Source organism: Zootermopsis nevadensis, unplaced genomic scaffold, assembly GCF_977971745.1.
Source record: "Zootermopsis nevadensis isolate Lab colony 2312 unplaced genomic scaffold, Znev_1.0 Znev_ptg000019l, whole genome shotgun sequence".
Lineage (NCBI taxonomy): Eukaryota > Metazoa > Arthropoda > Insecta > Blattodea > Termopsidae > Zootermopsis > Zootermopsis nevadensis.
The window spans coordinates 11,236,526-11,263,321 of record NW_028259151.1 but is presented as its reverse complement, the minus strand read 5'-3'; the positions used below and the strand labels follow the sequence as shown (position 1 = coordinate 11,263,321).

The window sequence follows — 26,796 nt, the reverse complement described above, 5'->3', positions numbered from 1 at the left end:
GGTACATGACGGCAGGCCACAAAAAAGGGTACAAAACGTTTCATGGTCATAAATAGGCACCAAATTTAAACCCTTCCCTATAAGAATATGAGCTTATGGTCTTTAGAATACTAGCTAAATCTAATTGTGTTTTGTGCAAGGCTAAAGAAACGCTGCAGAATTACTAGGGTACTTGCAACTTTAAAAGCCTATTTATAAAAACCGACATCCACGAAACACTGATTATTGAGATTTACTGCGTAGTTTTTTGGAGTGGAAAATCAGTATTAGCAAAATAGCAATTATATCAATTAGGTCTGAAAATTTTGTTACAAGGACTTTTCTTTGGTAAGGTTGGTACTTTTACTGCTTTGCCTCCGGAAACGGGTGTCAGTTGTATTTCCGTGTGTGTGTGTGTGTGTTGGAGGTGAGAAGCCAGGTCTTGTAATTGTTCTTAATCTAAATCGAATTTCATCTGCTGTTTAGTTTATCATTTATAAGTAGTTTGTACTTACAACTGTACAGGATAATCTGTGGAATTATAAGGTGTGATTTATTTTGTAGTAATTGTTGTTTTGCAGGTGACAATGGGGCGAAGACCTGCAAGATGGTAAGCTTAAAATATATATTAATCGTGCTTTGACCTTAGATATAATGCAGAGTATGAGTGGACTATTGAAAAGTTCTTGTGTTTTACTATTCACATGAGACACGCGGTTTGGTTATTGATATTTAATGTTTTGTGTATATGATATCTTTAAGTTTTTACATATGGTTGTGGTTTTTCAGTTACCGATATTGTAAGAACAAGCCATACCCTAAATCTCGATTTTGTCGTGGTGTGCCAGACCCAAAGATACGTATTTTCGACTTGGGAAGAAAGAAGGCACGGGTTGAAGACTTTCCTTTGTGTGTTCATCTTGTGTCTGATGAGTATGAACAGCTGTCCTCTGAAGCACTTGAAGCAGGCAGAATCTGCGCTAATAAGGTAAAATTCATTAGCATTCCAAAAAGTTTCATTGTCATTATTGCCTTACAGAGGTGTTACAGGTCAACATAACATCTTTATACATGAATGCACTGGCTGCCAGGATGACTCCTGTGTTAACCCATTATAGCAGAATTGCAGATGATTGTGCAAGAAGTTGGAAATTTAAATGTTCAGAGTTTCTCTACATAGGCTTATTGGACTAGACTGAACATAGACTTAAATTCACATAAAATAACCTGATTATATTGAATTGGGCCCACTGAAGAAAGATAATTATGTCAAAATATAAATATTTAAATGTAACTAATTACATGAAAACATAGTGTGAACAAATGAGGCATAAGTGATCACTATTATAAAAATATTATTTTATGGTTTGTCAGTCTCCTAGCCCTGGAACTGAATTAAGATGGACAGCCTAAAATTGGTTCTTCACCTAAAGGTAGAAATTACAGTAAAGTATGTTGATAATATCTATATCATAATTTTTGTTACAGTACATGGTGAAGAACTGTGGCAAGGATCAATTTCATATTCGAATGAGACTTCATCCCTTCCATGTCATCCGAATCAATAAGATGTTGTCCTGTGCTGGAGCTGATAGGTTTGTTATATTTATTTTTGAATCAGTGTATTACATTATTTGTTTCTTGATTCAGACAAGGAGGTATCTTTTTCAGTTTGTAGTTTGATGTAAAAAATGTCTGCACGGTTGCTTTGTTTCCTTGAATTGGCTTGCAGTTACAAGGTTTTTACAGAGCAGTAAATTTATGATGAAGCTGAATTTGTGATGCTTGTTCATTTATATAATTTTTGAAGCCCGACACGAAACTGAAATTCGAAGTAACCTTAACATGGTTGGTTTCTATTGGCTTAGCTGCCCCAACAGCAACCTAATACCTAGGGAGGAGCATCGAGAGGAATTTTTCTGGAATGTGAATTTTGTTGAGTTTGCTTAATTGAAACTGTCTTATAGGCTCCAGACTGGGATGCGCGGTGCTTTTGGAAAGCCACAGGGAACAGTGGCCCGTGTACGTATCGGACAACCCATCATGAGCGTACGAACTAGCGACAGACATAGAGCAGCAGTTGTCGAAGCTCTGAGACGAGCCAAGTTTAAGTTTCCTGGTCGCCAGAAGGTAAGATTTATATGCTTCCTACTTAAGATACTTTTACATATTTTGAGTCTTAAACAAAGAAGAAAACCTTATTGTGTGTATTAGCATAGTTTCCTGTTCTGCATTTACATCTTAATTCTAAAACCCTGAAAATTACGGGCCACATTAATTTAATGAACTACGAAATTATACAGCAGAGGTCCAGTGAAATTCCAGTTTAACCTTTCTATGTTGAACAGTGGATTTGTATTTGTAAATGAGTTGTTTAATGAAGATGTATTTACAAGGTCAGAGATATGACACCATAATAGGAAATACAGCATAATAGAGTATGGGATATTTTAGCTGCCGCTCAGAGGGAATGAAAGGACTGGGAAGTTGTTTAGAATTTAGGGACCTGCAGAGTTGAAGCAGTTGTGATGCTATACTTCGGAGACAAAACACTAAAATGGATTTTGAAACTCCCCGTTTCATGACTAAAATTAGTGTGTGGCCATTATATGGGTATTTCTTACTATGTTTATAAATATTTTATCAGATACCGTATTAATTTGTATGAATTTATATGCAGATTTACGTATCAAAGAAATGGGGCTTCACTAAATATGAACGTGACGTGTATGAAAAGTTGCGTGACGAGGGTCGTCTGGCTGGAGACGGTTGCAATGTGAAGTATCGACCAGAGCACGGGCCACTAGATTCGTGGAAGAAGGTGCAAGTGGAACTGGCACAGGTGGCTTGAGTTTTGTGTTCTTTTCCTTGATGTTATTTCCGATTTCTGTACTACCTGGTATTGCTAATAAAGGTTTGCAGACTGTGTTACTGCCTTTTATGTTTTCTAGAATGTATTTCACCGAGTGCTAGAATTAATTAAATCAGTGGCGGAGAACCATGTGTACTGCCAGAAAGGATGAGGTCATTCCTCCATATTTCACAAGTACTTGCATTTCTAGAGATGGTATTAAACATATAATAGACTTTAATGATACTAGTGCCAAATATGATGGAGGCTTATCCAGCATTAAAATGCTATAAAACTAATAATAATAATAGCAGCCCTTCAAGGTCGCCAAGTATTATAATATTTAGCTGAGCTTAAATGTCCTTATTTACGTTGATGAAACTAAATGTCTAGTTTTGTGTTTGAGCACCTCCCGAGCCATTATTTTTGTGCATGGTTTATTGCTTTAAAATGAAAAGTGAATTTGATGTTTAATAATAACAAAATGCTACTAAATAGAAGGCTAAGTGCTACCAAGGCATTGAAGGTGGTATAATAGTGTACAGTTTGGAGTTTGTGGCATGTTTATAATTTATCACCTAGGCTTCCCAGTCTCGGTACTTACGTGTTTTCTCCAAATTATAACTGTCTCAAACAGCTTCTAGTTACTGTGTGATATCACTGAAAGTAAGTCAGTGATTTGAATTTCTGAATTGAAACCATTAGATCCAAACAAACTAGTTCTTGGAATGGTCATCTGTGAATTGGTGTTGAAGGACTTTGGCTCTAAGTCCTATGCCTGAAATGACAAAGAGACCATAAAATACTTCAATCAGGATAACCAGTCTCTGGGCCAAGTTTTTTAAACTGAAGCCTCTCAGATATGAAGTAGAAGCACTGATGACCTGATCACCACAGTTGACAAAATAACATGAAGCTCGTATGTAAATTGTAGTCAAAAGAAATCAAGTGATGAATATGCAGTGATATGTTCTTGGATCAAAAGCGATGTACAGTAGTCATCTAACCAGATGGCTTACCGAACCTGAAGGTTCATCACCGAATCAACCAAAGCCCTCCACCGGACCCTGTCCTGGGCCAACAAATTCCAGTCTCCTTCAACTCCTATCTCCCTGACATTAAACTCCCATCTACATCTAGGTCTCCCCAGCGGTCTCTTCCCTTCAGGTTTCCCAACCAATACCCGGTGCACACCTCTTGCCCCATCCATGCCCCACCCATCTTTCTTCTTGACTTAATCACTCTGACAATACTGGGGGAGTACAGATTTTTAAGCTCATCATTATGCAGTTTTAACAAGCCATGAAAGTGTACTCCATACCAGAACACAGAATGTCCTCATGCTTTCTTTGCAAAGTAAAATTAACTTCAAATAAAATTTCCTAACCTGACAAATAGACATTGCCTAACTTAACTAACCTACACTGGCCAAACAAAACCTAACTTAAAAAACTACCTAACAATATCTCATCTAGCCTAAGGTAACTTTCCTTACCTAAAATAAACAAAGAAACTTCACAGAATGTAACTTAACATAAACTACCCTCCAGTGGCTCTCGAGTAGAATCAACAGTCATCAAATTTGTAAGATAATACCAAACTAACTGTAAAGAAAAACCAAAAATGGAAACAGATAATTGCATACACACCTGGATGGGTGAGAAGTTCAGGATGGCCACTGAAGAGAGAGCATATAACAGGACATACGACCTATTATATGACAGGATGACGACAACAATGACTTGCATCACCAAGGCAGTTCCGGATTTGCCGATAATTTAAATAAGCTACAGCTTGCGGCCATACAAGATGAAGTCTCAAAATAATGAAATATACTTCTCTTCTAATTATATTATTTTAGATCCTGAAACTGATCATTAAGAACAATGTTTGATTTATTATCCAAATATTATGTTGAAAACATGTTGGCAGCCTTTAACGTACTTCAGACACTGGACACATGACATGAATGTGTATATATGAAGGGGTTGCTAACCATAGTTTGTCACGACAGTCCAGAATTCCTACTCCAGTTGCTGATGGACCACAAAATTATATTTCTTAAATCATTTATTATAATGAAGAAAGCACACTACAAGTTATGCAAGAAGTTACCTGTAAGAAACGATGTCACACGATATACTTTAATATCCAAGGATGAAATTCAGCAATAGTGTCCAGATGTTAACATTGAAATAAACATAAGATAATGCATGGCCAAGTAAATAGTTCCTTTCACTGACAATGAAAAGATAAATGTTTTTACCACTTTCTTTTTGTCTTAGGCTTTTGTCCTGAAGTAGAGAGTAGCTTATTATAGACTAAATGAATCATTATACGTACATAATGAAATAAGTCTCTTACGGTTAAGTTCATTTGGCAGAATATTTGACAAATAAGAGTTTGTTTTCAAACAGTGAACCTCTGCCTCATGTAGACAGACTATTCTTTGAAGAATTCCGTCTTCTGGGTTGTTGCGCCGTGTAGTCTGGTCGATGTTAACCAACGTTTCGGAGGTCATACTGCCTCCATCATCACCTGATGACGGAGGCAGTATGACCTCTGAAACGTTGGTTAACGTCGACCAGACTACACAGCGCAACAACCCAGAAGACGGAATTCTTCATACTCACCGCTGTGATAACCTCAAATCCTACAGACTATTCTTTCTCCCTTACTTGGTTAATGAAAGTAATTCCTCATTTATCTTTCTGAAGTGCTATATCTATGAGACTCTATCTGCTGGAGTTTCAAACTCACTGTAAACTTTGTGGACTTTTCTAAAGAATAGCCACATTATAAATTGTTGACCATCAACACAACGACACTTACTACAGATTGTAAAATGTCCTTAATGTTCAGTTCTGGGCATTCATAACCTTGACATTACATTTTCCCTGTAATAAAATACCATGTTATGAGGACAAACAGAGAGGGAAGTGGCACAGCACCATGCACTTATGACATCAGTGCTAAGGTATGGAAAAAAACTCTTGGTATCCACCGAACTGGATATGGTGGGCAGTATGTTGGCAAAGAGGGTCATCAAGCCCACAGCAGCCACATTACTGAGCAATCCATGTGTACTGGAATCCTTATATGCATGCAACTAACTCCATTACAAATCAAATGAAGTCACGTTACAGACACTGTTACCTACAGCTGCACTGATTTATCCTGGCTATTGGTGTGGTCATGATGACCACCCATAGCTGCTAAAAGCTGTCTCGTTGAACTGCTAGAGCTGTAGCTATCGCCACTTGAACGGTTGCTGAGATGACTTGCTGTACTCAGTGGTGTGCTGGGAAGGGAGATGCCCATCAGCCCTTCTCGTACACCCGGCATCCATCGTCCTGGCGTACTTTCCACAGATGATGACGCATTGGATGAAGGTGCACTTGATGTAAATGGACGCTCCTGTAAGAGAGAACAGAAAATTGAATATAAATTATTGGGCCTATGAGCCTATACAGACATACAGTAAAGTTACTGATCACTACAACAGCGTATGTTCTAAAAGGGCAGATCAGAAAGTATACTTTACAAGGTGTGTATCTTGAAATGTTCCAGCAAATCTTTGATGTGTGTAGTACGTCACTATATGACTCACACAGTACTTATCTACATGACCTCTCCATGAAGAATGGGGCACTTATTGAGATGAGTTTTTCTGTTCCTTGTCCACAAAAGTTAGTGTCCTGATCTTCCAGCAATTATTTCACCAATGTTTCCACATTGTCATAAATTTTAAATCCATGCCCCCACCCCTGAGGTTGCTTCAGTGACAGAAACAGATGAAACAAAACGTGAAAGGGCAAAGGTAATAATATGCAAAGAGCAATGAAATGGTTGAAATGACAGAACAGACATCACATCAACTCTGATGATGGAGGCAGAAAGTCTTCAAAACTGTGGGAAGTAATCCCATGCTCATGTGGCTGAGCACCCAAGAATACTTCTACATAATAAAATACCACAGAGTATGTATCCCTTATATTTGGATCTGAAATACAAATAATAAATTCATGCCGTACTTCCACTGCTCTTCCTGTTCTCCTTCCTCATAAAAGGGAGAAATGGCTGGCATTGCTTGCACCAGAACGTTGTTCTTTGCAGACGCACGTCTTTACTTGCCACTGCTCTTTTCCCCACAACACACAAATTCAACTGTGATTATTCACACCTGCACTTGTGCGTACTTAACTTCCTTACCCTGTGACCAGTCTGGTGACTGTATTACTCTGAAATGTGTGTGCGTGCGCGTGCACTGTATGTTAGTCATTCAAAGAACATATGCAAAAACACTTTCATTAGGGAAGAGTCAACTAACCCTGTCAGAAAATAAGTGGATCTGTAATTGTCCTACAAGAATGCTTGCATCTTATTCTTTGTAATGTTTGCATTTTCAAACCACACCTCTTCCTGTACGAGATTAATTTACTGTAACTGCCTAGATGTGGATTGCTGCCATGTACACCACTGAACCCAAATAACAAGCCAACTCTCCCCAAGATTCTAAAGATGTATAAGTATGGCTTATGGGTGACAGCCATGTTGAATGTTTGGTGTTAACCACTGTTTCGGCAAACACTGCATTTGCCATTTTCAAGGTGGGTATGCAGTGGGGGGGGGGGGGGGGGGGAAAGAGAGAGAAAGTTCTGAAGGCCTTATGTGGGTCAGGCAGTGATGCAACAAGAGAGGAGTATGTGGCTGAGGAAAGGGATGACAGAATATTGAGAGGCGGTGACCATGTTGGACAGAAAACCCTTATAGTGAATTATGTGGAAGGGAATGGCAACCCTTTTTGAGGACTTGGTAGGGTTATTGGTTTGGGGAAAACAGGTGAAGCCAGGTTTTCCTGGCTTTGCTTAGCCTGTGGCCATCTTCGTGGTTAAAGCTGTGTGGCTCTTTGGATATCTCAATTGTCTCGCTGATTATGCAGGAATGTTAGCTGAAGTTATCCAGACATGAAATCCTATAGGCAAGAATGCTGTAAGTGGTTTCTTAACTGAATAGAATTTATTTCCAATAAAGAAGCTGATATACACTAAGTTTGCATGTAAATATTCCACACAGTTGTCTGTATAACCAGTGGAAATAAAATTGCATGGCACTACGTATATTGGACTTTATTATGTTTAATGGTGCATGTGTATTGTCACAGATGTTGGTGGATATTGGCTAGTAGACCCTTTACAATTACATACGCAATTCATGTTCCAAAATCTTCCTTGGGCACAATACAACGGTGGTGGTACAAAGAGGGGCACTGTACAAGGGTGTTACAGTACCTAGGTCTCTCAGGTTGCCTCTTTCCTTGTAGATACTTCACCAGAATTTTATATGAATATCCCCCCCCCCCCCATGCATGCTACATGTTCAACCATCACAGACTCCGTAATCAATCACATGAACAATAACAGTGAGTGAAGAATGTAATTATGATGCCATTGCTAGACTTCATATGGACTGCAGTGTGACCTTGCAGTCATGCAAATGTGACAAAAAAGAAGCTGTGCTGTGCAGAAGAAGCATGAAGGACAAGATATGAAGACTGAGTTAATAAATTATTACAAGGAGTTAAATAAAAAAAAGACAATAACATTAGCCACAAATTAGATGACTATGAGACCTACCCATTATTATGCAAAAGTATATTAAATTTTATCAATATGTTAACTAGTGAGTGAAGCACTTTTCAACATTCCGAAGTTATATATATATATATATAAATAAATGATTAGTAGTTTATGTAAGATGCCTCTTTAATATACTAAATCATTTCTGAGGGGTGATTTATGGAAACTTACGAGCACCAGGCAATCTGCTCGAGAGTTTGCTGAACTTCAGCGCTGCATTTGTCTTTTTCTTTTTGATTCTCTCATTGCAGCTTCAAAAATTCATTCATTCCTGCCCTGGTCTGATAAAGTTTTCACCAAAACAGTATAGTGTGCAGAATAATGTGTCTTATAGGTAACATGCTCATACAGAAAGGCATGACAAAACGTGACACTCAAGGGGAAAAAAAAAGCACTATACATGCTGAATTCATAATATAATATAATCCTGACCAGGGCTTCAGAAATACTGTTGTGATTGCCCACTCACCAGAATTCACTTAACAAGTACCAGTGAGAAGTACATTTTCAACCTTTGTTTAATTAAGTGTAAGCCACAGGAAGCATGACCAGGGTCTGATTCCTTGTAGTAGCGTAACTTTCTCTTTGAACCCATGCTCAGACCAGCCCTGGGGTGTACCCTGGACATCAGGCTTTCCCACAATATTAATCAGACCACACCCCTCATACTGTGCTGAATGAGCGACACGCTGCTTTACTGAGGTAAGGTAACGTCCCTGCATTTAATTATGCACATCCCATAAACATGTGGAGGTAACAGCTCCATGCATTCCTAATCCTGGTATGAGGTGGGTGGAAAGCTTCAAACACTGGCCATTTTTTCCCCAGGGAATGAGCTCTTGTTGCCCACTGGATAGGAGGACATCAGGGCACCAGAGCCAATCCAGACAATGGCAAAGAGAATAAATCCTTGCCCCTGCTAGAAATCAAATGCTGGTCATCATGTTGACTTCACACTGCCTAAAAGACAAGTGTGTACAGTAAAATGCAATTAGATCTGTTAAGCGGCTAAGAGACGTGTACTGCTGAAGCCCTGGTTTTGGCTTAGAGTTAATTTCTGTAAACTGACTAGGATGCCATTTCACAGCAATGTGTAAGGACTGAGAGGTAATTCACACCTGACTTGATCAACTGCAGACATCAAGACAGTGAAACCAGGCAGTGCACATCCTGCTCACCAACTCTCCTCAACAACAGACATGAGGAAGCGTGTCCTCCTGCCTCTCACCATTCAAATACAAGTCCGCAGCCTCCGCTTTCGTTAAATGAACCTGTAATAGCAGTAGGCTGATCCTAGCCTTCATCTTACAAGGCACAGTATATTGTAATGAAAACAGCAAAGAGTCTGAAGGAAACAGAAGATAGCTACAGTTACAGGCGTGCAATTAAGTTACAGGCAAACAGACAGGACTATAACGTACAAGGGAGGGGGAAAAGAAATTGTGAGGACAAATGTATGAACAGTCACAAATATCAGAAAAACCTCAGCAGAAATGGAGTACTCCTATATACACACATAGAAAAACATCTTCCTGTACAAGTATATATATATATATATATATAAAAAAAAGCACAGAGAATCAATTTTAATATCATACGAAAGGCTGAAAAATTATAGGAAGTAAATGACTGCTTTCTCTCATTTGCTGCCCCCACGGTGATTTTGAGGCTGAGCTGAATTATTATATTAGTAGCTCAGAAGCGATAAACTGGGTACTTCAGTTTATTACATAATGAGGAACTTTGTAACTTACATGACCCATTCATTACAACCACAACAGTGAAAATTACATGACAAAGAGCTGAACATGTCAGATGAGAGAGAGACAACAAATGCACATAGAAATTTAATGGGAAAACTTTCTGGAAATTGGCCACTTGGAGAACAGAGGAGATGAGAAAACAAAAGTAAGATGAACCACACACACACAGTTATGACAATGGGAAATGGATCATATCAAATGATAGTTTTAGTGCTAACAGTGTTGAACCTATGTATTATACTATCAGAGACATAAAGGGTTATCAGTTCAAATTCACAAAGGAAAACAAAATGACCATTAACCTCAAAGTGACATATCTAAAACTTGAGGTGGCTAGCCCAAAGAGTCATGAGCTGTCCATTTTCTTGAATAATAAGTACTGTTTATGGCATGGGTTAGAAAGAAATTATTCACACCAAATTTGTTATGCAGTAAAGTGTTAATGAACTTTGGTTTTAAAATGGATAAAAACAATGACATACTGAAGACAAAATGGGCAACAAAAGCTCAGTGAAGTGTAGAATGAAATGTGGATTCCTCAGAAAAATTAACCCAGGAGGATCCAACAAGATGGAATACTTAGGATGTTTAGATGTATTTCTAAAATACGAAGCCGTGGAGAAAAAACCAACACAAAAATTAAGGGTCACTAGCAATTAAAATACCTTTTTTAATTTTAGGGGTATTAGGAGGAGGGCAGAGAATAATAATATTGCACGATCTTGTGTTAAAGTTTTGTTCAATAACATAATAAATGCAATAAAATTAAAAGCGAATGCATCCAAGTTTATTCAATAAATAAGAAAGGTAATGAAGACAGAACTTGTTCACATTATAGGTCGATCAATTAGGAAAGTAGGTTTATAACAACAAAAACAGATGTGATGTTTGAAGAAAATTCAGATACAAGTAGATTGTCGGTAACCCAATAAAAGGACACCGAGAATAAAAGTGAAGAAAAACTGAAGCAAGTCGCTAGCGAAGGAAAGAAAACTGCTAAATGCCAGTAATGATGAGGATGAAAACACGAAGGTTCTTCAGGAGGGAGGGAGGGAGGTTAGAAGATACAGAAATCTGGAAAATGTGTTGACTGAATCTGAAAAGCCAACACAAACCTTTTCCAGCACTTGCATAACTTATTCAACAGTACCTGTCCACACCAGCCACAAACATGTCACGTGACTGCCTATTCAGTACTGCAGGAGTTGTGGCCAAGAGTTGGTCCTCCCACTTGACACACGAAAATGTAAACACATTCCATTCCTGAACACATTCACTAACACTGCTATTACTACCACTACTACTATTATTGCTATTACTAGTACTACTACCACTACTACCACTATTACTACTACTACCACCCAATCAACCAACCACAAAATCAACCGATCTCATCATCACTGATTTGTAAAGAACAAATTTTTATTCAAAGTTCAACTTGCTACTCTTCATGTTTAAGGAAGATAAATTAAAGCTATATGCAATGTTAAAGTTTAAGATTTAATTTTGTTCAGGTACTCACAAAATTTGATAAACCTTGAACTGCTAAAACAATATATCAACATAAATTAGTCTGATATCAATATGAATTTCCGATCAATTGACATCCAAATGAATAAAATTATGATTGAAAAACCTCAATAAAAGAGACATTTTGGGAGACCTAGATGTAGTTGGATATGAAGCAAAAGTGTGAGTGGATGTGCTGGATTAAAATGGTTCAGGACACAATCCAATGATGGGCTCTTGTGAGCAGGAGGTCCACAAAATCAGAGACTCTACTAATGATCAGTTTCTGAAGGACGAGCCTGCACTACGAGGGTCGTTACCTAGCACAGTGAGATACATAGTTAGTGATCCAATGGAATGACTATAAGAATGTAAGTAACAAGTGAAACAACGAACATGAAAAGTAAAGAAATCTCATAAAGGAAACCAGGTTATCCCAAGACACAAGATGGTACAACAAACCACTGAAGCCTGCAAGGTTGCTTACAAGCTCTACATTCCTTGAACCAAGTGGTGCAGATCGGAGCTTAACACTCCTGCTCCTTATTCAGGTTCTGGAAACTGACTATAATGTCAATTCTCCTCAGACCATGCAGGCATATACTGGAAAAGTTGACCACAACCACTTCCTTCCCAAAACATTCTCCAAACTTACACTATATAACACTTGCAGCTGAAAGATCATTAAATAGCAAAAATTCAACCAATCATTAATGATGTTGCTGATTTACCTCCCAGGAAAGAAAATTACTGTTTCCACTGGGTAACAAGGCACACAAATCCCAAAGCCATTCAGGAATTCATAGCAAAGATAAAAATTACTATGACCATACCAGCAATCTATCCCATCACTGAGGTAACATGGGTCACTAAATAAAATTACTAAATGAATTATTACTATCAAAGCCTAGGCATACACGTAACATTCATCACAGTCACAGTATGTTCTACTGCAAAATATTTTGTGATCATGGGGAAAATTATCAGAACTGACAAATCATTTAAACCACTTCAACAGGTTTTAATTATACATTACAAAAAACTAATAGTTGAAGGAAATATCAAGGAAAAGTTACTAATATTTTTTAAATAATTCTCAAAAACTTACTTTTCCCTGAAATCTTACAAAAATGACCATTTTACACTGACACCTGGAGAAAACACCCCCCTATATTTTTTGTTTAAAAAAACTGGACATGAATAAAGAAGGCTCAAAAGAAATGCACCTGCATCATTTTAAGAACCTGACTTAGGTTACTGCCTGCTGTTTATTCAGTCACTGTCACAGTTGTTATTGATGAAAAACTGCAAGATACCATTTCTTTCTACAAAAAGTATGTGGCAGAAAAATGTTCACTCTTTGTGTGAGAAGTCCGATACACATGCAGTCCACACCTAAGAACTGGACCAGACTGTTTTACGTGGTTCCGCTGTTCATGCATGATCACCAACCTTATCAGCGTGCAACGGACTCAGTATGGTAGTAGCCGGATCCTCCGGGGTATAATAGTCCGAGTCCTCCCCAGCAGCTCCCACTGGCCCCGTGTCAGCATCACCCCCTCCAGCAACTGCCAGGAAACACAGACGTGAAATTATTGCATTTAGTTGCCGCAAAAGCCTCAAGTCTTAAAAGAACGACTCGATTTTCATAAAATTAGGCTGTGGAGGTTATAGCATCACAGGCTAGTCCAAACCCACACTTCTTAATTTCCTACAATTGGTAATAGCAATGTGACAGATGCTCACAGTTATGAGGTGGAAACATCGTCCTCTGCCATGACATCACTACTACCCATGATCCTCTGTGATGACTCATGTCATCTCCCCTGATGCCACCTATCAGTGATCATACACACTATTTATGCTGCGATTAACCTCTGCTACAATTCACTGAATCCACCTACTCAATGTGCTTAATGTTATAAATACAATGTATTTATTGCATTTTCTAAGCTAAATACATGAATGTTAACTCACTCACTAGTTTTCTGTTCCTTATGCTGGAGGCACTTGGTTTTACCTTGACTACTACCAGCCATGGCAGCTAGTTCATCCTCACCCTGGCCAACTTCAACCTTCAGCTCCAAATCATCATCATCAACACCATCATCATCATCATCATCATCATCAAGATCATCATCATGTGGTATCACTGCAGAGTCAAGGGGTAGAGGGTCAGTACTGGTAGCTACATCCAAGAGTGGAGATAGCTTCTCAGCTTCACTGTCTTCATCTTGTGTCTGTGACAGAAACAAAGCATAGGATCAGTTCAGAAATCTCACAAAAACTGTACACCACTACACAATTCATGCTCCTAACGTTTCGTTATGAAGTCAGTGAAAAACTAAATCACAGTATACATCATATTTTCAGTTTTCATGTATGAAAAACAACAAGTCCACTGGCCCTTGCAGGTCACTCCATTGCATGTGATCTGAGTCTTCCCTCTCCTTGTCAAAAAATATCTGCATGTCAGAATCTCCTTTGATGAATAAGTCACAGGCAACTGAAATCAGGTGAAGCTCCAGCCTTCTGGAACCATTTGCACTGCTTCCTACGTAATGCGATAATTCTTCCAGCAAACAAGTTTTACACACCAGATGATGTGCTGATACATAGGTATTTGGGAGGAAATACATAACTTGAAGGTCCTCAGGGTCATTCTGCACTTCGCATTTGAAATGCATCAACAGAACGTCCCTCTTCTTACATGCCATCCCTCTTTCCATGCACTAAAGACACTGCCACTGACAAAATTACTTCACATTTTGGCTAGCTTTATATTTACATATACAATTGTTTGCATTTACTAAGCATAATTTTTCATACTTGCCATTAACAAGTGAATTGTCTGAATTATTGCATATATATATATATATATATATATATATATATATATATACACACTCCTATTTTCAGGCCACTGGTTGTTATACTGGCAGGTCTGCTTAATGAACTATGGAATTACGAGAATTTACAATGCCCAGAGGCAGCACTAAATGTTTAACACAATGCTCGCATCAGTTCCTCATGTCCTGACCTTAAATAAATGCATCAAAGTCTGTTGTATAATTAGCTAGATTAAAACACAAGAAATATAAAACTGCTTATTGTTAGCAAATCATATGTAGTATAACATAATTTGCATGAAATTGCCAGTAAAAGGGATTTTTAGCTTTCAATAAATGCATCCACTTTGTATGTCCGTGACAGATAAACTTTATGAAATAACTTTAAAAGTTTCATAATATTAAGAAATATTTCAAGGCACAGACTAATCTTGAGCTGAAACTTAAAATTAATGAGTTCACACATGTGATTTACACTGGAAATGTGTGTGTGTAGTGTAAACAAAGGATTAAATATTACCTCATCTTGATCAATTACAGTCTTCTCGTTGACAAGTCTCACTGTGTCACGAGGTCTGAGTGCACTCTTGTCACGGCTGCAGTGCTGTACTAACAACGGCGACTTCGTTGTTTGATCCTTGTGACTCTCCTCTTCTCTGGCCAGAAGTACGGACATCCGGAACTGCAACGCCCAGCAACAATACAAAGTAGATAAGTCTCTCACCATCGCTTAACCCGAAATGACAAAGACATTATACTCGAAACACAGCGCAACAGTGATACAAATGAGAATTTATAAAATTAGAAAAACTGACCATTCTATTCGATGTTCATAAAATACGAACGTGGTTTCAACACATAATCTTCATTAATACTAAATAACGATATCTCAGACTATACAGCATCAACTGACAAGATGATTAGCGAACTGGAACTTTTATCATGACAAAGTACTTTCAGTGAAGTGATTTTTTGAAGGAGAAGAAGAAAAAATGGAAGAAAGGAGGACATTCACCATTATTACATTTTTTCCCTCATTTGATTATTTTATGTTCTGTTCCAGAAACTAATAATGTCCTTAACAGTCACATTTTACATAAATTCAAGACATTCAAAACAATGTAATACCAGTGCTCAAAGGACTTGCAGAAAATGGTTTCTGTCGATGTTCACACGCCTGTCACAGGCAAACAGAGAAATGTCAGAACGCATATTCTAAAGATGACCCCACACTCAGAGAAGATTAGTAACCCATCAGTCTGGCTGTTTGTCACGCTTCATACAAATGACACTTCATTATCTACACTGAAGATTCAACACACATTCTTATTGCCATGGTAAACTAACAAGTTCTTTTCATCCTTCAATTGTTTAAGAATCAAAACTGTACTGCATGCCACTTACAGCACAATGTACGCCGTTCTCGTTTCCTGCTCTGTGTATACTGTGCACAGGTGTGCTGGAAACATAACCCAAATATCTTAAATGTTTAAATTCTTTAAATCAAGGCTCAAATTACGATTTTCTTTGAAATGGATTTAATAATTTGTATTATATTTCATATATTCAAAGACAGTATCATGAGAAATAGTATTGAATAGGTCTAGATCTGACATTTTACAGTAACCATTGCCAGCCCAAAGATGAGGTCAATTTGAGACATGAAGATTTCTGTCTTCTGGGTTGTTGCGCTGTGTAGTCTGGTCGATGTTAACCAACGTTTCAGAGGTCATACTGCCTCCGTCATCGGAACGTTACTGTACACCTAGAATATAACAACTGCTAGAGGCTTAGGATCCTTTATATTTCTTAACAAAGCCATCTTTGAAGTTAATTAAAGGTCATACCTCTGGAGTGTGGCATCCACTGCCTCTAGGACTCTTGGTTACTGCAAATTCTTCAGGACTGGATGCCTGCTTCACTGAAGACGGAGTTCTCTCAGTACTGGACCTAGCAAACAACACAAATATACAGTCCACAATTTCTATTTGTGTACATTACAAGTAAAGTACAATCTATCTTTTATTAATTTTGCAGCGAAGCTTCAATGTTTATGGGCACCCCCCCCCCCCCCAAACAAACGTGGTGAAGTCAACATTTTTCACACACAACAACATAAATAAATAAAACTTCCCATAAGGCAAGACCTCATACCAGTGTTGAAACATCAGAAGCATCCAAGGATCAGAAATCAAAAATGTTGCTTCATCCACCAAATTGCCCTGAAAAGAACCACTGCAATTTTCATGTTTTTCTTAAATTTAATGAACACCTCTACAGAAGTCACCATAAGTCTGATGACAAAGTTAAAGCCACTGTGAATCAGCCAGTGACTTCACAGACAAAACTCCAAGCTTTACTGGAATGGATATAAAGAACTCATTCATCACTGGTGTAAACGTATCGCGGCCGAGGGAAATTACGTAGAAAAGTATATATATATTGTCGTCTAAACTATATTATAAGATTTCTTGTTTGTTATATCCTTGAACCCACTTAAAACTGGAGTGGGGAGGCATTACTTTCAGTTCATCTTTGTTGTTTGCTGTATTTTACATATGAATTTTGTACATCTGATATGGAAATACTCTTCCCTCTTCAATTTAACCTTTCAAAACATATGTGCATGTTAATCAGGCAGACATGGCAAGTAAAAATAACTAAATAAATGTCACAAAACTGGTAGAATGAATATTTAAATTAATCAGAAAGCAGACAGAAATCATAACATTTAATTACATGTTCATATTTCTTTCTTGAACAACATGTAACATGGATATTTTATTTATTGTGGTATCATGTAATATCATACTCAATGCATAAAATATGTTAAAATAATCACAGAACAATTTAATTTGTGTAGGAGGTCTCAGTCTGATACTTTATCAACATTAAAACACGCAGGAAAAAAAATTAAAGTGTATTCAAATTAAGTGCATAATGTAGTGTGAAGTTACGTCATCTACATTTCTATGCACATCAACAACACTGAGAAAAACAGAGTTTCCACACCTGTTGAGTGCCTCCACTGCCTGGACAGCTACTTCCTGGTCAGGAGTTTCAGCAACATCCAACGGAGGAGCTGCAGGTACAGACCGAGCTGGACAAGGGCCATTGAGTGCCTCAATGAGCGATACTGCCTCATAGCCAGCAGGAATATTCTCACAACTTCCCTGTTGAATTAAAACAAACTTCCTGTAGATATGTTCCCTGTACTGAAAACATTGTAAGTTCTATACTCTTCATTTTAAGTCTCAGATCACAGATAAATAGACAAGTGGGTATGCCACGTTGACGTCATACACTTTTGATAACAGCGGGTATGTAGACACACTTATCGATTGATAATAAACAATAACGCAAACATTACAGTGTATTCCAGTTAGTTCTGAGTAATAATGACAAGAACACGTAACAGTAACAACCACACGCCAGGTTGCAGAGACTAACCCAGACTAACTCATATTAGCCAAGATTTGAACTCAGAGTCTCACAACTACAAAGCAAGACATGATGCTTGGTTGGAATGACTGGAACCAAATTTAAATTGATAAGAATTTTTCAAGTATCTACCTCCAAGAAGATATCCATCTTGAGAAACTGTTAGTCAGTCAGCCAATCAAGACAGTTCACATTTATGACGGAACCACATGCTTACCTCTGTGATCACACAAGTCCTTTGCTGGTCTTTATCTAAAATATGTTGAATCCATTACACACACCTGTTTCAGATTAGTTTTAATTCTGTTGTTCCAAGTACAAAGGTCTCCCAAGTGGCCTCTTTCTTTCAGATTTTCCAAATAAAATCTGTATGTGCATTCCTCATTTACCCCATGTATGATACACATTCTATCCACTCCACCCTCTTTGATTTGATTAAAAATTGAGGATAAAAAAATTATGAAGCTGTTAAGTTTTCTCTGCATTTTCATGTTACTTCTATTTCTCTACCACTCACATATACACACAAATATATGGGTGCACATGTGAGCAAACATATGCACACTATGTCTTTAGAATTGTATTTCAGAGAATACATTTTATTAAAAACAACTTTTCTTTAATTCTGACACTTCAGTAATTCATTGTGCAGTTTTATTGTCTCGTGTATGAAATAAACATATAAGAAGCTGAATGCAAATTTTAAGTCATAAAAATAATAAAGGTCGCTAACTTGTTGAGGTCCCAGCTCGTTGGTTACCTCTGGAGGTAAGATGGCCCCTTGAGGAACTGTAGCAGACTTCTGGAGTGCACGAATTTGCAACAAAGCCCGGAAAGGCGCTCGGCAAATGGGGCAGTTATTTGCCTAAAACATACAACAGTAAAGATGCTGTGTCTTCTGACTTGAGAAGCGGTGAGATGTAGGTGTTTACTACTGTTTCAGAGGAATGTATCACTTCCATGTTCCAGCTGAAGTGAGTCAGGATGAGGATGTAAGGTGCTTACAAAAGCAGATGGCCAAAGAGAACGGAGACAAAAGGAAGAAAGGAAATGTGGCACACTGGCCACGAAAAGTGCAACTCCTTCACAGATCTCAGTTTCTAAGGTGGGCACTGTGAGGAACATTGGTCCATGGGAAAGAGTGATATTGAGTGGTGGAGAGGAACGAGAAGGTAAATTGGTGGTCCAGAGGATAAATTTATGAACAGCAATGGGAGAATGGCTGGTGGGAGTGAGGATGGTATGAAGAGGGTATGCAGACACCGCACCCAGTGGGAAAGCAGATAAAAGGGTATTATTGGCCGACAAAGAGGCTCTTAAAAGGGTAGGTCCTACAGGGGACAACTATAATGGAATGCCATCATAAGGACCATGGGCACAGGAGTGCTGAGTGAAAGCATTGCATTCATTCTGAAAATGGGAAGATTCCATGACCTCCTCAGGGAGAAACCATCATCCTTGTTCATGATATTTGGATGAAGCTCAATCTAAATCACTTCATGATAATCTGGTCTGCATCTGGATTCCTTGTCCAGGAAATTGGATTATCAATGCAAAACCAATTAGCCAGGTTCTCCAAGGTTGAATGGTAAGATTTGGCATGATCATGAAAAATACTTAATTTTCAACACTTTCAGCTTCTTATCTTAGGCAGAATTTTACATTGTAGACACTTACATTTTTATAAAACACTACAATTCTTAAGAAGAATTAAGGTTAACCAGATTCAGAACTTCTGATAGAAATTCATAGCACAAAATTTGTGGAAATAAGTTTCTAAGCATACAAACCAATTCTAAAAATTAAACATACATGTAAACTGCACGTCAGAGAATAGAGCGGAAGTAGGTAGCCTTTACCAGAGAGGGCATGACCAAATTTTCATTCACATTTTGCACACTACCTCAGTCTTCTCTGCAATATTGCAGCTTTTCTGTGTGTGACTAATGAAAATACAGCAAGAACATATTTATAAACAATTACAAAGCCACTATTACACATAGCCAACCTGGTAGCGAAGAGAATCGGCACAAGAGTTGCACAGACAAAGGTGTCGGCAAGGGAGAATCAAAGTGTCTCTCACATCACACATGCATATCACACATTCTGACCCATTATCTTCTGTATCCTCATCCAGAGCACTCTGAAACAGAGATATTACTCACCATATTTTGACACAATATACAACTACTGGTCATGAATCAGCCTAAAGTCACACCACTGGACATGATTCTGAACCACTTCTATCCACCTAACATCCTCAAAACCTGTATCCCTATGATCCATATTAATGTTATCCTCTCATCTCCTTCTCAGTCGCACAAATTCCTGTTTTTAAGAGCTTTCCCACATTACTTGCCTCTTCAATCTAAGTTACTTGCCCACAAAGTAAACTCTACTCTAACAATACCAGCTGATGTGTCTAAATCATGAAGTTCCTTATTTTAAAACATGCTAAAGTGCACAGTGATTTCAACCATCTTAAATTAAAATATTTTTTTGAAACGTTGTTATATACAGGTATTAATGGATAAACTAAGTTACATTTTTGAGCTGAAATAAAAGTTAATAATAACCGAATCACATGCATACGATTATTTTTGGAATATCATCAGTGTTACAGTAAGAACACACCTTATTATTATCATTGTTTTTGTTTTCAATGCCATAAATTTCCTGTAAAAGAAAGCATAGTCCATCAACAAACAGTTTCTGCTTCAATGCTTTGAGGATGTATGTCCCATCTGAATGGCGGTCTACAACTGCAATTGTTGTGTGAGACTGCCGTGGTTCTGAAAGAGAAAAACTTAAATAAATCCTAACAAAGTTTATTAAACAGTATACAGTAGCTCATAATATTTCTGTTATGGTTTTAGAAAAGGAAGCATGATAACATTTGTAAATTGTATGCAGGAAAAAAATGTATTGTACTGAAACTCTCGCTTCATATCATGTTTTGGAGGAATTCAATGTCTGCATATTCAGGGTATAAGTTTATTTTAAATGATTGAATAATCAAAATAGCAACCACTGAAGTGCACAAGCTGAACGTGTGATCTGGTTTGTAATCAGTGCACACAGAATAACAGGGGCCGTGTTTCTCGAACACAGTACACATTCTGAACACTACGTTAAATTAATTTTACTTGCATTCTGTAATGGACTGAGTAAAAGAGAAAACTTTTTTTACATGGGAGAGCACCTTAGAAGCAGAATGTGGGCATGTACTCTGGTAGAAGTAAACTTATAACAGACTACGCGGAGCTACAACCTAGAAGACAGCCATCTTTATACTCACTGCTGTGAGAGCCTCAAATCCTACTTTAACTAAAAGGCATGCTCATTTTCTATATATTCATTACCTTCCCCTTCTTCTGCAACACAGTGGATTGCTATAGGAATCAAATCTCGGTCAGGAGTGTATGTTAATTCTTCCTCCAAGTATTGACTTGGATCAAAAATATGAGACACTTGACAGAACTGTTGATTTGCCCCACGCTTATAATGATATGTTTCAGAGTTCATACAAGCATCACGAGGCGTGTACCTGAAATAACAACACATCAGTGTTATATTTGGAGGTGGGGATAAATATACATAGCGTTTCATGAGTACGTCAGTCCTTCAGGGGAGTACATATGAAGCCATTCATAGCACATGTGAACATGGGACCGATTCTTAACAGTTAAAGCGCTAGAGAGTTTACAGTGCAAGGATTATTTACACATAATTAAACTGTTTTAGTGAGCAAGTTCTTACACTGTACAATTCATTTTAAAATAAAGTGTTCCAAGTGACCAACTTCAGCCTGGGTACACATTGGACTCAATTTCCTACTGAACATATAACGCTACCAAGAACTCTAGTGCGGCTTACTTTGAACACGGCATTTAAAATTAGACAATGCAATTCATCTCATGTCCACTTCATATTCATGCAACCTCACATGTGGAAATCAAACAGGCTGAGGTCTGAAAACCTTTGAGGCCAACCAACCACAAAAGATGATTAAGATACTGCATTATGTGTCTATTGAAATGTGTTGGAACCCCTGTTATACTGGGGTACACACACAATTGTGTTCTTAAAGAAATATGTAAAAGTCAGGACAGTTCATTTTTCATAAGCCTGCTATGCCACCTGAAAGATGTGTGGTCAAATGAGGTGACTGCCAACATAACACACTAGTAGACAAATCTCGGTGTAAGTGCACATACTATGACTTAGAGCAGCACCACTGAGTTAAAAAAAATCACTAGATGGCAGAACACTCGTTAGAGGCATGAGAGAAATTGTGTGCATATATGAGCTTAGCCCACTGAGAAACATTATTTTTTATGAAGCGCGCATATATACACACTCTCCCACCAGGCACGCATACATGTGCTTAGCCTACTTAAGGGTTAAAGATTAAACAGACATGTGTAATTTGATTATAGATATTGTCAGTCTGATCTGATAACCAACACATCAGTGACTACCAAAAGATTCATTCAGTTACAGGTTCCCATGTAGCAAATACAATAAAATTAAGCATGTACTCACACAACTCCATTTGCCATGAAATCCTCCGTGCAGAAGTAATAGATAGTGATTGCACATCGAGCATCACAATCAAATGTGAATTCAATGTTGAACTGAGTAGATTTAGCAGCTTCTATATCATTTTCACCACACTTACTGAGACTTTCTGGGACTCGAACAAATCGCAGCGATTCCTTTCGAATGTTAACGAGGCTCTTCAATGTCTTTGTTGGCTCATTGGCTTGTGGTGGAGGATACGGGAACTAAAAATGAAATGTTCCCAAAAATATATTCAGTATCCTGCACAGAAAAGTTAAGGTTACACTAAAATTATAATTCAACTCCCACAGAGACTGATTGGTAGGTTAATGATGTGGCAACTATGGAGGCTATTTGGTGTCAAATGAAATGTAAGGATTTTTATGAAGCGTGAAGGCTACAGGAGCAGGAGATGGCCATGGCCTGTTTGAAAATACTATGTTACGTTTCCCAGAAATATTTATAAAACTTTAAGAAGTTGCAAATTCAGTCTGTTATTGGATCTAGACGTTTACTTCGTAAATGTTGTCCTATAATCAATGTTATAAGAGGCTGCTCCATCAAAACATGACCTTTAACCTTTCTGAATGGTATCTGTGATGTGAGTTCTTTGGGATAAATGATATCTGTATAAGTGAGGTGTTCAACATCTGCTTGGCTATGTGCTGTCAGCGCACAATATTCACCAAAGATTCTTCCACATATTTGTGTGGTTGTCTGTCTGGCCAGGGATTCCCTATGCAGAAGATCCCCCCCCCCCCCTCACCACAGCATGCAGTTATAACTGTAGATCATTACATTAATGTTCCATTATTGTTATTCAATTTTAACCAACATTTGAATGTGCTTCTACATCCTTGTCACTTGCTTTGTAACAATCTGTTAACGTTATCGCTTCATAAATTGACATTATGTCAATCACTACTTTTGAAATATGACACATTCTAACGATTCCGACTCAATTGTGGCAGTTGGCAACCCTTACGGTATAAAAACATTACTTACAGGGGTAGGCCTACTTCCTAGGAAGTTCAGATCTGCATTTTCCCCAAACAAGTAGGCTTCTGGTTGTGGAGTATCAAACCTCTCTCCGCCCATGATGAAATGGCTCCCAAAATAATTGCCTAGATAGGAAGAATGGTGTATTAGCTACTTTCAGTGCCAAGACTTATACAATTACAACTCAATTAAAACTCTTAACATACCTGATTTTGGCGGATATTTATATGCATGATTTGATACAACATCGACCTCTTCTACTCCAGCATGCTGTCTGCTTGTTAAGGCTCCCATACTCAATTTGGCTCGCCAAATAAACAAAAACTCTAAGCACAAAAGTCACTGTCAAACAAACTTTATTTTCGTTCAGCTGCCTCCTTGATGCTTATGTCACAGATTATAACAACCGATGTTCTTAGATATTCAATGCAGCCAAGTCATTCCATCTACACCTAAATTTCCTGTTGGCAACGTTAGTCATTTGTAATACTGAAAAAGCGTAATGGTATTATGGAATCAGTAGACCAGAATGGTGCTGTATTATCTTCTCAATTGACAGTTGATAATGTCGATGTAGAATTTTTACCACTCATATATGAGATAATCAGATGGTACGAATCTAAGTGATGTGTGTACAAAAGTGTATTTGCATTTCTCTGTCGTCTTTGAAGTACCCGGTTAAATTGCTACGTGGTACACTTTAATATTATTTTATTTATAGATTGCATTGTCCTAAATTAGCTCATAAGGGAACGTGTTTAATTTTTTGTGCAATCAACTTCAAACAAACTCGCATTAATGGGAAACTGATAATTTCAGTGTTGAACGAGACCCGCACGATACAAGCCAGAAAGCAAGGGAGTCTCAGGATACAAGCCAGAAAATACTAGAACTGCAGAGAAAGCTTGATCAAGCACGGAATCAGGTATTGAGATATTGCGCGTTATTACTTACGCGAGTTCTTATATTCATATGAATACACTGCTATTTTTGTCCATTTTGTGTAGGCACTTTGTAAGCATATATTCAATTAGCAGTCATAGGGTTCCCCTCCAGTATGGAGTTCCAAGGTGCAGGAGTAACAATGCATGAAGATGTTTGGTTATAAAACTACACTGTTACATTACAAGGAACTTTTGCAGGTCATTGAGGACTGTCTAGTAGATAAGAGGAGGTTTCAGTGGTGTGGAAATGTATCTCAGTCAGGGGAGATACAAACTGCTTACAGAATTTTGGTTGGATCTCTTAGAAAGTAGGCATTTGGAATGATATCTAAGAGATGGTTTCTGAAGATGAGAAATAGAGCTAATTAAGGGCTGTATCCAGCAATGACTTGATGTTGAAACTTTGCATTATGCTTCCAGTTAATTAGCCTGTCAAATGGTTAGGTGTTTTTAAAGTGGAAAGATACGTAATATTGATATTTTACAGAACATGTCTCATGATTTCCTGGTTATAAGTTTATCAAGACATATGACAGACGAGTGTAGACCGACTCCAAATCTCATGAACCCATACTTCATTCTTATGTTGGGTCCAGTGAACTTGTCGGTGTCTTGAGCTTGCATTTGTAGCAACCGAAAGTTATGTCACATTTAATGTATGATTTGAAGTTTTCACAGTAATGTGAAAGATGGAGGCAGTGTGTTCCTCTGAAATGGTGTACAGCCACAATATTACACAGTGTAAGAACTCTGAGGATCACCTTGTATATTACATTTAATATAGCCATTGGTATTCCTGTGTTGTACACATTCTTAAGTGATGATAATATTAAATCTCGTCCCAGTTTTCTGGTACATGTGCATCTCAAGTTAGCTGTATTTAGTCTGTGTATAATTTGCTCTGACATCGTTTCTTGTTGAAACTCTTTGATTATGCCCCTTGTCATATAAATTTAAGGCTCATGTGTCATGGCAGTTGCAGTGTGTGTGGGTAGAGAGTAAAATGGAAAACCAATTTTACAGCAAATATATCACCATGCAATATTAAATCTGTACTATGTTTAAAGTAACCAAAAATGTGTTTGATACAGATCCGCAAACTTCCTGGCGTGGAATATAGCAAAGAAGAGCAACTCCAGAAACTTGAAACTCTGAGAAAACAGCTGCAATTAAAGAAAGACCTTTTGCTGAAGTATAGACATATGTGTACTTTTGACATTCCAAAATCTTAAAAGTAGTAAGGTATGTGTATTTAAGAAAGCTGTATCAAGTACTGTTGTTATTTTATGTTGAATGGCAAATATCAGTATTATTTTATATAGTGAATTGGTTGCAGTGTTGGGCAGATATTTCTGACCTGATCTAAATGATCATACAGGGCTGGCCAAAAGTTGCGATCAGATGGCATAAAACAAGAGTAGGAGTTTAGTATGGAAACATTTCATTTCTCAGCAGGGCAGGATATTTTTCTTTCATAACGTCTAGACCAGGTCTGAGGCCTACCCAGCTTACTTTCCAGTGGGTACCAGGTTTTTTTCATGGAGGGTGAAGTGGCTGGGTCATGGAGCTATATCTCCACTCCCCTGTACAGTATTTTTAAGCACCAGGGACAACTTTACCTCTACCTTTACATTTATTTTAATTACTTACAATTATATATATATATATATATGTAGGTTTCTTTTGAAGTATTAGTATTTACATTAAATAAAGATAACTGCCTTCTGGGTTGTTACACCACGTAGTCTGGTAGACTTTCACCAACATTTCAGAGGCCCTTGCTGCCTCCTTTATCAGGGTTCACTGCCCTGAAGATTGAGGCAACAAGGACCTCTGATACATTCATAAACATCTACCAGACTACACAGCACAATGACCCATTAGACAGCCATCTTTGGACTGACTGCCATGAAAACCTCAAATCCTACTTATATTAAATACTTTGTCTTATGTTTCCTTTTTAATAATAATCATTGTATTTAACAAATAAATGATTAAACTTTATGCAGCGAGTGGGATGGTTCTGCGCTTCTTCTTCCGTTATTTGGCCAACAATGAACGAGTTGTGAGTCGGTTGGCTGAATCCTATCCGATCCGTCGTGCAGCTCAACTTGTGGTGTACCTGTTCACACGTGGCCAACAGGCAGCTTCAAATCCACGGCTAGGTGCTGAAAGATTAAGGTCATTTGTAGCCAGGTTTCAAGCTGAGCTTCAAGATGCTCGCAAGGAGATGGCAGAAGCCAGTGAAGAACTAAAAAA

General features: G+C 37.9%; 3 protein-coding genes across 9 annotated transcripts; 2 read left to right on the top strand and 1 right to left on the bottom strand.

Annotated features, from left to right (window-relative positions):
• The first annotated feature begins 319 nt into the window (after positions 1–319).
• RpL10 (ribosomal protein L10) lies at positions 320–2,907 on the top strand. Of its 2 annotated transcripts, XM_087351356.1 has the most exons (6): positions 320–406; positions 561–589; positions 769–967; positions 1,468–1,574; positions 1,947–2,109; positions 2,660–2,907. In XM_087351356.1, exons 2-6 carry the CDS (start codon positions 567–569, stop codon positions 2,828–2,830), a joined length of 663 nt encoding a protein of 220 aa, XP_087207482.1. In that variant the 5' UTR covers positions 320–406; positions 561–566; the 3' UTR covers positions 2,831–2,907. The 2 variants fall into 2 exon arrangements, with proteins under 2 accessions (XP_087207482.1, XP_021942259.1); XM_022086567.2 differs by lacking the exon at positions 320–406 and having other exon boundaries at positions 430–589.
• A 1,975-nt stretch (positions 2,908–4,882) lies between these two features.
• On the bottom strand, positions 4,883–24,028 carry Mrgn1 (Mahogunin ring finger 1). Of its 6 annotated transcripts, none has more exons than XR_015535782.1 (14): positions 23,800–24,028; positions 23,600–23,718; positions 22,577–22,818; positions 21,394–21,578; positions 20,666–20,823; positions 20,040–20,174; positions 18,765–18,896; positions 17,603–17,763; positions 16,438–16,540; positions 15,111–15,272; positions 13,723–13,981; positions 13,194–13,309; positions 9,588–9,740; positions 6,110–6,247 (listed from the first exon to the last, which is right to left on the bottom strand). XR_015535782.1 is itself a non-coding variant. In XM_087351344.1 (13 exons), exons 1-13 carry the CDS (start codon positions 23,885–23,887, stop codon positions 5,987–5,989), a joined length of 2,121 nt encoding a protein of 706 aa, XP_087207470.1. In that variant the 5' UTR covers positions 23,888–24,028; the 3' UTR covers positions 4,883–5,986. The 6 variants fall into 6 exon arrangements, 2 of the variants coding, with proteins under 2 accessions (XP_087207470.1, XP_087207471.1); XR_015535783.1 differs by having other exon boundaries at positions 13,762–13,981; XM_087351344.1 differs by lacking the exon at positions 9,588–9,740 and having other exon boundaries at positions 4,883–6,247.
• Positions 24,029–24,062: 34 nt separating this feature from the next.
• MED9 (mediator complex subunit 9) lies at positions 24,063–26,686 on the top strand. Its single transcript, XM_022086570.2, has 4 exons — positions 24,063–24,204; positions 24,413–24,518; positions 25,629–25,779; positions 26,547–26,686. The coding sequence occupies exons 1-3, from the start codon at positions 24,104–24,106 to the stop codon at positions 25,767–25,769; spliced, it is 348 nt and encodes a 115-aa protein (XP_021942262.1). The 5' UTR covers positions 24,063–24,103; the 3' UTR covers positions 25,770–25,779; positions 26,547–26,686.
• The last annotated feature ends 110 nt before the right edge of the window (positions 26,687–26,796 follow it).